Here is a 15,238-nt window from a genome sequence, read left to right as displayed (position 1 = left end):
GGTATGGGACTTCAGGAATCAGGATTGACACATCTCTCATGGTCTGCTGTTTACATTTGTAGCCATTTTGAGCTTATATAGATGTTTTTTTTTACTTTCAAGGGTCAATGTTGTAGAAAATAGCCATAGAGGCCCCTAGGGGCCAAAAATGCTTATTTTGTGGCCCACAAAAAGACAGAGGTCTGAAAAGGAACTAGAAGACTCTTGAGATTTGCAAAATCATATTCTGGTAGCAGTAGGTTGCTTGCTCCTCTAAAACCAAAAGCAGCTTTAGGAATGCAACTTCAATGATATTGTTCTTTGAATGTGCTGAACTGAATGTGATGCCTGAAAGTTTCAGCTCATTTCATACAATTTGGGGCCAAAAGTTAAATTTTGCCCTTGTTTCTTTACTGACTTGTAGAGGACACTCTGCTGTAGGACATACACAAAAATGCAACTCTAAGCTCCTACTGGGTCCCTCAAAGTAACCAAAACAAATACAACCAGTGTATATTTTAGGTTAAAGGAATTGCAGAAATTGAAATTGTTTTTTTGAGTGTATATACTGAGAGGCTGGTATCCAATGCCCTTTGACCTTGACTGAAGCCTTTCCAGGGTGGTCACCAAAGCAGATGGAAGCCTGAAGCTTGAACTAGGATATCCCTGAGATGTGTAAAATCATGCTATCGAGGAAGCATGTTGATTACTACTACCATATTGGAAGTAGCTTTAGAAACAACTTGCAGCCTCCAACGTCTAGAACCTGGTTTGGACATGTTTTGTCACTGATTCTGCACTCCATGTGGGACAGTCCTGTGGTGGTTTGGAACCCTCTCAGTCTTTTCATCTGCCCTACCTATAGTTGACTTGATTACAGCTACAGAATCAGCTATCAGGAAAAACAACATAACTGAAACCAAAGCCGAACAGCTTCTGTTAAAAGTGTCAGCGGCTCTGTCCAATGCTAAGGCCCCCCCTTCCAACCTCTCCATTGATGAGAGAAAAGCGGTAACATCACTAAGCAAGGACCAAAACATCATAATCCTTCCAGCTGATAAGGGGAGGTGCACTGTCGTACTCAATACTATTAACTACCATGCCAAGATTTCTGCATTACTCAGTGACACTGACACATGAAACTGTGAGAAGAGACCCAACTAGTGGCTACAAAAAAGAGGTCTACAACATTTACAAAAAGAAGGTATCATTGACAAGAAACAATACTACCATCTTTATCCCCAGGACACAATCCCCTGCCTATATGGACTCCCAAAGATCCATAAAGAAGGGACCCCTCTCAGACCCATTGTCAGCAGCATCAACTTGGTCACCTACAACATAGCTAAGCATATAGCAAACATCCTTGCACCCCTGGTGGGCAACACATCCAAAACTCCATTGGCTTTGTGAACAAAGTGAACAAAGAGCTGCTGTCTTACACACTTCTCTGCGCTTTCTTTAGAACAGTCACCCACCCAAAACCCCATAGAGACTGTGTCTGTCCCCCGACCACCTAAATTATTTAAAGAAAGAAATACAAGAGGAGTTCAACATAAAAATCCTAAACTAAATTATAATTCATTTGAAAGCCTTGTTCTTAGTCTTTCTCACCCAAACTGGAAAACACTGCCGCCAGTTCTATTTTTTATAGTGTACCGCGCTCCTGGACCGTACTCTGATTTTATATCTGAATTTTCAGAGTTTCTATCAAGTTTAGTCCTTAAATCAGATAAAGTAATTATTGTAGGTGATTTTAATATTCATGTGGATGTTGACAATGACAGCCTTAGTAATGCATTTATATCATTAATAGACTCAATTGGCTTCTGTCAGAGTGTAAATAAACCAACTCATTGTTTTAATCACACTCTTGACCTTGTTTTATCATATGGCATTGATATTGAACATTTAATAGTCTTCCCACATAATCCTTTCCTATCTGACCATTATTTAATAACTTTTGAATTCATACTATTATTGTAAGCCATTAGGCAAAACTTCCTACAGCAGATGCCTATCTGACAGTGCTGTAGCTAAATTTAAGGAGGAGATTCCTTGTTTAATTCAATGCCATGTCTGAATTTAACAGAATCCTATAACGACTTTAGTCCCTCTGAAATTGATAATCTTGTCGATAGTGCTACAGGCTCACTACGATCAACATCAGACTCTATCGTTCCTATAAAAAGGAAATTATTAAAACATAGGAGACTAGCACCTTGGTATAACCACCAAACCCACCAGTTAAAACAAATAGCTAGGAAATCTGAAAGGAAATGGCACTCTTCCAAATTATCAGAATATCGCTCAAATTGGCAAGATAATCTTAAAACTTATAGAAAGGCCCTCCGTAATGCCAGAGGAGCCTATTACTCAGCACTAATAGAAGAAAATAAGAATAACCCTAGGTTCCTCTTTAGCACTGTAGCCAGGCTGACAGAGAGTCACAGCTCTATTGAGCCACATATCCCCATAAACTTAAGTAGCAATGACTTCATGAGCTTCTTCTATAATAAAATTATTACTATTACAGAAAAAATTAATCACCAACTGCCATCAACAGTTACCAGTGACTCTCCAAGTTCAGAGACTTCTGTCAATGTAAACTTAGATATATATTTAGACTGTTTTTCTGCTATCGATCTTCATCAGTTAACTTCAATCATTTCTTCATCGAAGCCATCAACCTATCTATTAGACCCGATCCCAACTAGGCTGCTTAAAGAAGTTGTTCCCTTAATTAGCACTTCTTTACTGGATTAATCTTTCTTTATTATCAGGATATGTACCACAGTCCTTTAAAGTAGCTGTAATTAAACCCCTTCTTAAAAAGTCCACTCTTGACCCAGAGGTTTTAGCCAACTATAGACCAATTTCTAACCTCCCCTTCCTCTCTAAGATTCTGGAGAAAGTAGTCGCCAAAGAGTTGTGTGAATTTCTACATAACAATAGTTTATTTGAGGATTTTCAGTCAGGATTTAGAGTTCATCATAGCACAGAGACAGCTCTGGTTAAAGTTAATAATGACCTTCTGACTGCTTCTGACAATGGACTTGTCTCTGTAATGTATTATTAGATCTTAGTGCTGCATTTCACACCATTGACCATAATATTCTTTTAGAGAGACTTGAGCATCAAATTGGCATTAAAGGAACCGCACTAAGCTGGTTTAAGTCATATTTATCAGATCGCTCGCAGTCTGTACATGTTAACGATGAATCTTCAATAAATACTACAGTTAGTCATGGAGTTCCACAAGGTTCTGTACTTGGACCAATACTATTTACTTTATATATGCTCCCTTTAGGCAACATTATTAGGAATCACTCCATTAACTTTCACTGTTATGCAGATGATACGCAGTTATATCTATCAATCAAGCCCAATGAAATTAATCAATTATCTAAATTACAAACATGTCTTAAGGACATAAAATCCTGGATGACCTGCAATTTTCTGATGTTAAACTCTTGTTCTTGGCCCCAAAAACCTTAGAGACTCACTGTCTAAAGATATAGTGACTCTAGATGGCATTAACTTGGCCTCTAGAACCACTGTCAGGAATCTTGGAGTTATCTTTGATCAGGATTTGTCATTTAACTCCCACATAAAGCAGACCTCTAGGACTGCCTTCTTTTATTTACGTAATATTAGAAAAATTAGACACATCCTATCACAGACAGATGCAGAAAAACTAATCCATGTATTTGTTACTTCAAGGCTGGATTACTGCAACTCTTTATTATCAGGTTGCCCCAATAAGTCCATTAAAACGCTCCAATTAATTCAGAACGCTGCAGCACGAGTACTGACAGGAACTAGAAAAAGAGATCACATCTCTCCTGTACTAGCTTCTCTGCATTGGCTCCCTGTAAAATGTAGAATTGAATTTAAAATCCTCCTCCTCCCCTATAAAGCTCTTCATGGTCAGGCCCCTTCATATCTTAAAGAGCTCATAGTACCCTATTACCCCTCTAGAACACTACGTTCTCTGAATGCTGGGCTACTTGTGGTTCCTATAGTCTCTAAAAGTAGAACAGGAGCCAGAGCCTTCAGTTACCAAGCTCCTCTCTTGTGGAACCAGCTTCCATTTGTGGTTCGGGAGGCAGACACCCTCACCACATTCAAGAGTAGGCTTAAGACATTCCTCTTTGATAAAGCTTATAGTTAGGGCTGGATCAGGTGAGTCCTGAACCATCCCTTAGTTATGCTGCTATAGGCCTAGACTATCGGGGGATTTCCCATGGTGCACTGAGCTCCTCCCTTCCTCTCTCTTTCTGCACTCATTCATGTTCCATTAATGCATGTTACTAACTTCACTTGTTCCCCGGAGTTCTTTTGCTTTCTCGTCTCGCAGGTTCTTGTCGATCCTGGTGGAGCCTCCTGCCATGGTCCTGCTAGATTGCCGTTGCCAATACTGTTGTTGCTGTGCACCTGTCTGTCTGTCTCTCGCTCTCTCTCTCTCTGCCTCTCTCTCTCTCTCTCTCTCTCTCTCTCTCACCCCAACTGGTCGAGACAGACGACCACCCACCTAGAGCCGTAGGATCTGTCCTAGGTTTCTGCCTTTTAACAGGCAGTTTTTCCTTGCCCTTGTCGCCAAGTGCTTGCTCATGGTGGTACTGTTGGGTCTCTGTAATTAATGTTAAAGAGTTCGGTCTAGACCTGCTCTATTTGAAAAGTGTCCTGAGATAACTTCTGTTATGAATTGGCGCTATACAAATAAATAAAATTGAAAATTGAAAGTCCGAAATCTAAAAATGGATCCTGATGAAACCGTGGTATTCTATGATGCGACTTTGTTCACCTGTATTCCAACTATGGAGGCTTTGGAAACAGTAAGGGAGCGTCTATTACAGTCAGTTCATGTTCCCTTGCCTAGTCAAGGGAACATGAACTGATGAAGCCTCTTCGATGAGAGGTGAAACGTCTTCAAAGACATAACCAAGTCCAGTTGCATTTGATTTAATTTCCTTAAGATAACTATGACCTGGATGAATGAGAACATTCACAGACAGGGTCTACAAGCATTACCAATAAGCAGAGCATGTATCCTGATGCCGTGAATATCATAGCAGGGGATTTTAATCATGCAGACTTTAAAGGTAGCACTCCCTAAATTCTACCAGCATGTTAAGTGTGTTAATGTTTGCATGCAAAAGTCCCTTAAGCACTTTCACAAAAAGTCTTAGGTAGGAGGAGGATGACACTTTAGCAGAAGAAGCACGACTACAAAATTATAAGGGACTAATACAGAGTTGGTGGGTCCATACAGAGATATTGGTCAGATCCAATATTGCAGTATAAACCCAACAACTCTATATTAATTCCTTTATCACAAGTGGATTATACAGACATGATGAGACGAGACATGAGATATTGGTCATATCCAACATCACAGTATAGACCCAACACATCTTTTTTTAACAATATATTTATTGACATTTTCTTATATATACATATACACTTGTATGTATACACACAATTATATCAAATATGTAGACTTGTGCCTCATTAACAAAGGCACCTGCTGTGGTACAAGTGTTATAAACAAAACAAACAAATTGCAGACAAACAATACATACCACAAACATCATCTTCTCAGCTATAAACTATTAAGCTATATAACTTATTAACCAATAGCTTATAACTATAAGCTATAAGTCGAGACAGACGACCACCCACCTAGAGCCGGAGGATCTGTCCTAGGTTTCTGCCTTTTAACAGGCAGTTTTTCCTTGCCCTTGTCGCCAAGTGCTTGCTCATGGTGGTACTGTTGGGTCTCTGTAATTAATGTTTTAAAGAGTTCGGTCTAGACCTGCTCTATTTGAAAAGTGTCCTGAGATAACTTCTGTTATGAATTGGCGCTATACAAATAAAATTGAATTGAATTGAATTGAATTGGACAACTCGCTCTACCTTTTGAGTATGGTATGGCTTTTTTTTTTTCCTAGGGACTGGTACGTCTAAATGCGTGTGTCTGTTGCGCTGAGAGTGGGCGCGTGCTAGTGTGCCTGTGTGTGCGTGTGAATCTGATCACTCTCACCCGCTGTTGTTAGGCAAACAAGAATGACAGATATCCGTCATCTGATTTGACAGTTGATACAAGAGGAATCCTATTTATGCTGCTATTTATGCCGGTGTCTGTGTCATCAGGTTGTGAATGAAGAATCGAGACAGGGATCGATTGCTTCTCACTGGTTACCCGGACGTGAGTCTCGTTCTTTCGACACTGAATTTTTTTAAGTTGAATTTTTTGACATTTAATATTTTGTTATGTTGAATTTCTGTTTATGTTTACATGTCGAATTTTGAAAAACTGAATTTTTTGAGACATTGATTTTTTTTACACTGAATTTATTTCAACATTGACAAAAAATCACAGGCAAAAAAATTCCAGTGCCAGAAATTTGATGGTTTTAAAATTCAAAGTCTGATTTTGATGCTGAAAAAATTCAATCTTAGAAATTCATATTCAAACACAGATGGCACAGAAAAACTTCCATAAGCTGGCATGGAGGTGAGGACAGGTCACCGGCCGAACGCGTCCTGTCACTCGAGTCTCACTCTTGTCATTTTCTGAAACTTGGCAGCCCTGCAGATATCCAACATGTCAGTATTTTTGGATTTTACCTGATTGCTGGTTGCTGCCACACCTCCACCCATGATTCCTCCTCAACTTTTGCTCTCTTCCTGTCCTTCACACACGGAGGATATGGGTCTGCTCTGATTGGCTGAAAAGTTAATGACTGCACTGATTGGCTGCTCCAGTGTGTCAGTCATGTGGATTTTCTGAACTGGCTTAAAGTTTCTGCATCATCCTACATTATGTTCTGCTAAATCTGCACTGGTTTTGAAAGATTTCCGCTCTTCTGCAGGTAAGAGTCAATTTATGGTTTATAGCCCACTTTCTATTTCCTTTTTCTGTTACATTGCTGTAACGCTGCACAATTACACCACACTTTTACTCTTTTTCTTGCTATAATGCTGTTCAGATGTGGATTTGTGGCCCACTTTGATCTCTTTTGTAGATAAAGTTTTACTTTAGTAATCTCTGAGCTATGATTGGCAGAGGTGGAGGTAAAAGTTCTGCAAGTGAATCTGTCCAGTTTGTCTGTATAGTAATAACTGAGGACCCACTTTTGCAGTAAAATATTAAAACTTGTAAAAAGTCTGATACAATGTGTCCTGCTATTAAGTAGCACACTACTGTAAATATTATAGAGCTGTGGCAATTATGAACCCAACTTACTGTAAAGCTGTCTCTCCATATTTAACATGGGTCAAATAGATCTCATTTGACATAATCAATAAAAAATGTATTGCATAATTTACAGAATATGCTTTAGAATATTTGTGTATTTATTACCACTCCCCCTGGGATTTTGTGGACTTTTGGTGATTGTTGTAGCTTAAAATTTTTTGTGGATTTCTTTCAAAAAAATTTGTTGAAAGTTGTGATATTTGTAGGCATTATTTCCTTTACATCACAGGAGAAAGGGTATTTTAAAAAATCTCACATTCTTGTAATCAACACCATATGACATGAAAATTATATTGTGTATGTATGGGGTCTGGGGGCTAAGAGGATACCTTTGACTCTCTCAGCCAAACTGGTGTGAGGAGGTCTAATATGTTGCAACAGATCAGTTTTCCTGCACCATGTTTAACATGTATGTTCCCATATACAGTCCTGCCCTAACCATAACCCTTATGTTTTACAGTGAAACCCAGGATGTGCAACCTGAGGCCCACCAATCCAAGTATGTCATCATGCTTGTGCATCAACATTGCTGCCTCCCAGGATATTTCACAGAGTTATGGATTTTTGCCATGATGAAATTATGCGCTCTTACCCCAGAACAAGCTTATTCTCTAAAAATAACACCTGACAATGATCTCTATTATGGAACTAGAGATAGAAATGTGTCTCTTAACTGTCAGTTCACCCTTGATTCTGAGGATTTGGAAAATTTGGACATAGAGTGGAACATTGTGCCACCAATCAGGCAGGGAGATGAAAAACGTATACTCCGGTATAGTCAAAGTATCATTCATAATAATTTATATGCCCCTTTAAAGAACAGGATGCTTCTCTAAGCATCACTGACCTTAAGCTTACAGATTCTGGAACATACCAATGTAAGGTGAGAAAGTCAGCTAGAGAACAGATTAAAGACATTCTGGTTGTAATGGAGAGGCCAGACAAGCCGGTATGTTACATGGATGATGAAGCTGTGTTAGATACAAATATAAGGCTCAGATGCAAATCCTCACAAGGCACTCCACCACTTAAATACAGATGGAAAAAGCGAAGCGGAAACCGCTTTGTTGATGTATGTAATATCACATCTCCATCAACAGTTATTGATGGACATGGACCTACAGCAGGAACTACAGCAGGAGCTATTGTTGCTGTGATTGTGCTCATCACTGTAACGCTCACCCCAGTCATTTACTACCGCTGCAGAAAAAGGCATGGAAGGTTAAGGAGGAATCCATGGGCTCAGACAAACTCATGCATCTATTGGCCCATAAGAATAGAACAGGTGAGGAAGATTCAACTAAAGAAATCTGCAATCTGTGTTTTGGTCTTTTGTGCCAACAGAATATTCTTTCATACTGCGCTCATCATTGCAGCTCAGGTGTGAGGAAGAAGAAAACCCGTATGAGGTAATGGAGCCTACCTACCCTGTGAGTAGCGGACATATTCATGTCTCTGTTTTATGATTAACTGCATGCTATTTAGGATGCTGTATATCACTGTAAACTCTGGAGTCATCTAGTCATTAAGGAGCAAAACCAGTAGTTAGTATACATTTCATAGTGTGGCAGCTGGAAACCTTTGAATGTAATTCTGTTGAATAACAGGACCAGCTCAGCATTTTAAATGTGAGTAAAACCCAACATCTATCTATCTGTCCCTTGAATTAAAAAAATCCCATGATTTGTCTCCAGGTGCTGTCCACCTCTGCAGAGGACAATGAGAAGAATGCATCTATTGAGGAGGGTCTGACAGCCTGTATTGAAGCCAAGGCGAGGAGTATTAAGCTTGGTTTAGTGATGTGTACAGACAGTATAGTTATTTTTTAGAGGATTTCTGTCCATGACCTCTAAATCACAAAATCTACTCTTTAGGATTTGTGCTCCTCACAGATAGAAAAATCAGAGGACAATGGATCCATGGGAAACAGAGATCAGGCTGATACTGAAGGACCGGTGAGTGGAAGTAAACTGGTTTAATTTTATGTGCATGAAATCAAGTCATACATGAACCAATATCTGTCTGTTCTCCATCTTAAGGAGCCACGTTCCTTGTACATAGAAGATGAGATGGATGTTGAAGGACAGGTGAGTGGAAGTAAACTGGTTTAATTTTGTGTGCATGAAATCAAGTCATACATGAACCAATATCTGTCTGTTCTCCATCTTAAGGAGCCACATTCCTTGCACACAGAAGATGAGATTGATGTTGTAGGACAGGTGAGTGGAAGTAAACTGGATTAATTTTGTGTGCATGAAATCAAGTCATACATGAACCAATATCTGTCTGTTCTCCATCTTAAGGAGCCACATTCCTTGCACACAGAAGATGAGATTGATGTTGAAGGACAGGTGAGTGGAAGTAAACTGGATTAATTTGGTGTGCATGAAATCAAGTCATACATGAACCAATATCTGTCTGTCCCCCCATCTTAAGGAGCCATGTTCCTTGCACACAGAAAATGAGAAAAATGCATCCCACGTGGAGGTCACGACAGCATTGTGAAACAAAGGTGAGCAGTATGACGAATGTTTTAGTGCTGTTTACTACATTACAGATATGTTGGAAAACCACATCCTTTTGCATCCTTTCAGGAGCCATGTTCTTCAGAGGAAGAAAGGTCCAAGGATGAAGAATCCCTTAAAGTTCTGTATTCAAGGATAACATAAATATTAGACAGGTTTATATGTGAAAATTTACCTCAACACAGTTCAGATTAGGTCACAAAGGAGAACAGGATGCCCAGGAGCCACATCCATGAGGACACAGTGAAGTTCCTAAATATGTTTTTGATAATTTCATGTTTGTTCAGTTTGTCTCAGCCTCTTTACTCAAACTTATGTGAAATGTGTGGACCTGGCCCTCATTGATTAAAGAGGAGGAAAGGACATCCAAGTGCCACGTTGTTGAGAACAAAATAAACGTTCTTGAATACATAAAAGTTTTTGAGAAAGAATTCATGTTTGTTTAAAGTCTTTGAAAGGGCTTCAAAGGTAAAAGTTGGGTGTTTTAGCCTTTAGATACTGAGAAAGTGGTCTTCAACAATCTCATGAATGTTGGAGTCATACTTAAGTTACTTCCTGTTGTGTGAAACAAAGGTGTCATGACTGTATCTCCATACACCCATATCTGGCCAAACAGGTCTCAGTCATTCTGTAGCCAACTTTGCATTTTTAATAAACGGTTTCAAAGGTACAAGTTGGGTGTTTTAGCCTTTAGATACTGGGAAAGTGGTCTTCATTATTCTCATGAATGCTGGAGTCATACTTATACATACAAATATGGGTGTATGGAGATACAGTCATGACACCTTTGTTTCACACAACAGGAAGTAACGTAAGTATGACTCCACCATTCATTAGATTATTGAAGACCACTTTCTCAGTATCTAAAGGCTAAAACACCCAACTTGTACCTTTGAGACCCTTTATTAAAAATGCAAAGTTGGCTAGAGAATGACTGAGACCTGTTTGGCCAAATATGGGTGTATGGAGATACAGTCATAACCCTGTTGTCTCACACAAAAGGAAACTTAAGTATGACTCCAGCATTCATGAGATTATTGAAGACCCCTTTCTCGGTATCTAAAGGCTAAAGCACCCAACTTGTACCTTTGAGACCCTTTAATAAAAATGCAAAGTTGGCTACAGAATGACTGAGACCTGTTTGGTCTCAGTCATTCTGTCATGACTGTATCTCCATATGGGTGTATGGAGATACAGTCATGAAACCTTTGTTTCACACAACAGGAAGTAACTTAAGTATGACTCCAGAATTCATGAGATTATTGAAGACCACTTTCTCGTTATCTAAAGGCTAAAACACCCAACTTGTACCTTTGGGATCCTTTATTAAAAATGCAAAGTTGGCTACAGAATGACAGGTACCTGTTTGGCCAAATTTGGGTGTATGGAGATACACTCATGACCCCTTTGCCTCATACAAAAGGAAACTTAAGTATGACTCCAGAATTCATGAGATTATTGAAGACCACTTTCTGGGTACCTAAAGGCTAAAACACCCAACTTGTAACTTTGAGACCCTTTATTAAAAATGCAAAGTTGGCTACAGAATGACTGAGACCTGTTTGGCCAAATATGGGTGTATGGAGATACAGTCATGACCCTGTTATCTCATACAACAGGAAACTTAAGTATGACTCCACCATTCATGAGATTATTGAAGACCACTTTCTCGGTATCTAAAGGCTAAAACACCCAACTTGTACCTTTGAGACCCTTTATTAAAAAGGCAAAGTTGGCTAAAGAATGACTGAGACCTGTTTGGCCAAATATGGGTGTATGGAGATACAGTCATAACCCTGTTGTCTCATACAAAAGGAAACTTAAGTATGACTCCAGCATTCATGAGATTATTGAAGACCCCTTTCTCGGTATCTAAAGGCTAAAGCACCCAACTTGTACCTTTGAGACCCTTTAATAAAAATGCAAAGTTGGCTACAGAATGACTGAGACCTGTTTGGTCTCAGTCATTCTGTCATGACTGTATCTCCATATGGGTGTATGGAGATACAGTCATGAAACCTTTGTTTCACACAACAGGAAGTAACTTAAGTATGACTCCAGAATTCATGAGATTATTGAAGACCACTTTCTCGTTATCTAAAGGCTAAAACACCCAACTTGTACCTTTGAGATCCTTTATTAAAAATGCAAAGTTGGCTACAGAATGACAGGTACCTGTTTGGCCAAATTTGGGTGTATGGAGATACACTCATGACCCCTTTGCCTCATACAAAAGGAAACTTAAGTATGACTCCAGAATTCATGAGATTATTGAAGACCACTTTCTGGGTACCTAAAGGCTAAAACACCCAACTTGTAACTTTGAGACCCTTTATTAAAAATGCAAAGTTGGCTACAGAATGACTGAGACCTGTTTGGCCAAATATGGGTGTATGGAGATACAGTCATGACCCCGTTATCTCATACAACAGGAAACTTAAGTATGACTCCACCATTCATGAGATTATTGAAGACCACTTTCTCGGTATCTAAAGGCTAAAACACCCAACTTGTACCTTTGAGACCCTTTATTAAAAAGGCAAAGTTGGCTAAAGAATGACTGAGACCTGTTTGGCCAGATATGGGTGTATGGAGATACAGTCATGAACCTGTTGTCTCATACAACAGGAAACGTAAGTATGACTCCAGCATTCATGAGATTATTGAAGACCACTTTCTCGGTTTCTTATGGCTAAAACACCCAACTTGTACCTTTGAGACCCTTTATTGAAAATGCAAAGTTGGCTACAGAGTGACTGAGAACTGTTTGGCCAAATATGGGTGTATGGAGATATAGTCATTAAATTCAATTCAATTCAATTCAATTCAATTTTATTTGTACAGCGCCAATTCATAACAGAAGTTATCTCAAGACACTTTTCAAAAAGAGCAGGTCTAGACCGAACTCTTTAAAACATTAATTACAGAGACCCAACAGTACCACCATGAGCAAGCACTTGGCAACAAGGGCAAGGAAAAACTGCCTGTTAAAAGGCAGAAACCTAGGACAGATCCTCTGGCTCTAGATGGGTGGTCGTCTGTCTCGACCAGTTGGGGTGAGAGAGAGAGAGAGAGAGAGGCACAGAGAGAGAGAGCGAGAGACAGACAGACAGGTGCACAGCAACAACATTATTGGCAATGGCAATCTAGCAGGACCATGGCAGGAGGCTCCACCAGGTTCGACAAGAACCTGCGAGACGAGAAAGCACAAGAACTCCGGGGAAGAAGTGAAGTTAGTAACATGCATTAATTGAACATGAATGAGTGCAGAAAGAGAGAGGAAGGGAGGAGCTCATGACCCCTTTGTCTCATACAACAGGAAACGTAAGTATGACTCCACCATTCATGAGATTATTGAAGACCACTTTCTCGGTATCTAAAGGCTAAAGCACCCAACTTGTACCTTTGAGACGCTTTATTAAAAATGCAAAGTTGGCTACAGAATGACTGAGACCTGTTTGGCCAAATATGGGTGTATGGGGATACAGTCATGACCCCGTTGTCTCATACAACAGGAAACGTAAGTATGACTCCACCATTCCTGAGATTATTGAAGACCACTTTCTCGGTATCTAAAGGCTAAAGCACCCAACTTGTACCTTTGAGACCCTTTATTAAAAATGCAAAGTTGGCTAAAGAATGACTGAGACCTGTTTGGCCAAATATGGGTGTATGGGGATACAATCATGACACCTTGGTTTCACACAACAGGAAGTAACTTAAGTATGACTCCAGCATTCATGAGATTATTGAAGACCACTTTCTCGGTATCTAAAGGCTAAAACACTCAACTTGTACCTTTGATACCGTTTATTAAAAATGCAAAGTTGGCTAAAGAATGAGTGAGACCTGTTTGGCCAAATATGGGTGTATGGAGATACAGTCATGACCCCGTTGTCTCACACAACAGGAAACGTAAGTATGACTCCACCATTCATGAGATTATTGAAGACCACTTTCTCTGTATGTAAAGGCTAAAAAACCCAATTTGTACCTTTGAGACCCTTTATTAAAAATGCAAAGTTGGCTACAGAATGACAGACACCTGTTTGGCCAAATATGGGTGTATTGAGATACCGTCATGACCCCTTTGCCTCATACAAAAGGAAACTTAAGTATGACTCCAGAATTCATGAGATTATTGAAGACTACTTTCTGGGTACCTAAAGGCTAAAACACCCAACTTGTAACTTTGAGACCCTTTATCAAAAATGCAAAGTTGGCTACAGAATGACTGAGACCTGTTTGGCAAAATATGGGTGTATAGAGTTACAGTCATGACCCCTTTATCTCATACAACAGGAAACGTAAGTATGACTCCAGCATTCATGAGATTATTGAAGACCACTTTCTCGGTATCTAAAGGCTAAAACACCCAACTTGTACCTTTGAGATCCTTTATTAAAAATGCAAAGTTGGCTACAGAATGACAGACACCTGTTTGGCCAAATTTGGGTGTATGGAGATACACTCATGACCCCTTTGCCTCATACAAAAGGAAACTTAAGTATGACTCCAGAATTCATGAGATTATTGAAGACCACTTTCTGGGTACCTAAAGGCTAAAACACCCAACTTGTAACTTTGAGACCCTTTATTAAAAATGCAAAGTTGGCTACAGAATGACTGAGACCTGTTTGGCCAAATATGGGTGTATGGAGATACAGTCATGACCCCTTTGTCTCATACAACAGGAAACGTAAGTATGACTCCACCATTCATGAGATTATTGAAGACCACTTTCTCGGTATCTAAAGGCTAAAACACCCAACTTGTACCTTTGAGACCCTTTATTAAAAATGTAAAGTTGGCTACAGAATGACTGAGACCTGTTTGGCCAAATATGGGTGTATGGAGATACAGTCATGACCCCGTTGTCTCATACAACAGGGAACCTAAGTATGACTCCACCATTCATGAGATTATTGAAAACCACTTTCTTGGTATCTAAAGACTAAAGAACCAAACTCTTACCTTTGAGACGCTTTATTAAAAATGCAAAGTTGGCTACAGAATGTCTGAGACCTGTTTGGCCAAATATGGGTGTATGGGGATACAATCATGACACCTTGGTTTCACACAACGGGAAGTAACTTAAGTATGACTCCAGCACTCATGAGATTATTGAAGACCACTTTCTCGGTATCTAAAGGCTAAAACACTCAACTTGTACCTTTGATACCGTTTATTAAAAATGCAAAGTTGGCTAAAGAATGAGTGAGACCTATTTGGCCAAATATGGGTGTATGGAGATACAGTCATGACCCCGTTGTCTCACACAACAGGAAACGTAAGTATGACTCCACCATTCATGAGATTATTGAAGACCACTTTCTCTGTATGTAAAGGCTAAAAAACCCAATTTGTACCTTTGAGACCCTTTATTAAAAATGCAAAGTTGGCTACAGAATGACAGACACCTGTTTGGCCAAATATGGGTGTATTGAGATACCGTCATGACCCCTTTGCC

At 39.5% G+C, this 15,238-nt stretch overlaps 1 protein-coding gene and 1 long non-coding RNA gene across 5 annotated transcripts in view; one reads left to right on the top strand and one right to left on the bottom strand.

Moving 5' to 3' along the window:
- Positions 1–15,238, bottom strand: part of LOC127360513 (uncharacterized) — a 57,492-nt gene that overhangs the window by 2,428 nt on the left and 39,826 nt on the right. The window lies entirely within an intron of this gene.
- On the top strand, positions 6,510–10,149 carry LOC127360512 (uncharacterized). 4 transcript variants are annotated; one of them, XM_051394974.1, is made up of 10 exons: positions 6,510–7,742; positions 8,450–8,528; positions 8,620–8,673; positions 8,938–9,015; positions 9,118–9,198; positions 9,283–9,330; positions 9,415–9,462; positions 9,547–9,594; positions 9,680–9,755; positions 9,838–10,149. In XM_051394974.1, the coding sequence occupies exons 1-9, from the start codon at positions 7,642–7,644 to the stop codon at positions 9,746–9,748; spliced, it is 606 nt and encodes a 201-aa protein (XP_051250934.1). In that variant the 5' UTR covers positions 6,510–7,641; the 3' UTR covers positions 9,749–9,755; positions 9,838–10,149. The 4 variants fall into 4 exon arrangements, with proteins under 4 accessions (XP_051250934.1, XP_051250933.1, XP_051250936.1 ...); XM_051394973.1 differs by having other exon boundaries at positions 8,344–8,528; XM_051394976.1 differs by lacking the exon at positions 8,450–8,528 and having other exon boundaries at positions 8,588–8,673.

The sequence above is a fragment of the Dicentrarchus labrax genome, unplaced genomic scaffold (assembly GCF_905237075.1).
Source record: "Dicentrarchus labrax unplaced genomic scaffold, dlabrax2021, whole genome shotgun sequence".
NCBI lineage: Eukaryota > Metazoa > Chordata > Actinopteri > Moronidae > Dicentrarchus > Dicentrarchus labrax.
The sequence above is the reverse complement of the archived record's forward strand: the minus strand, read 5'-3'. Positions and strand labels throughout refer to the sequence as shown.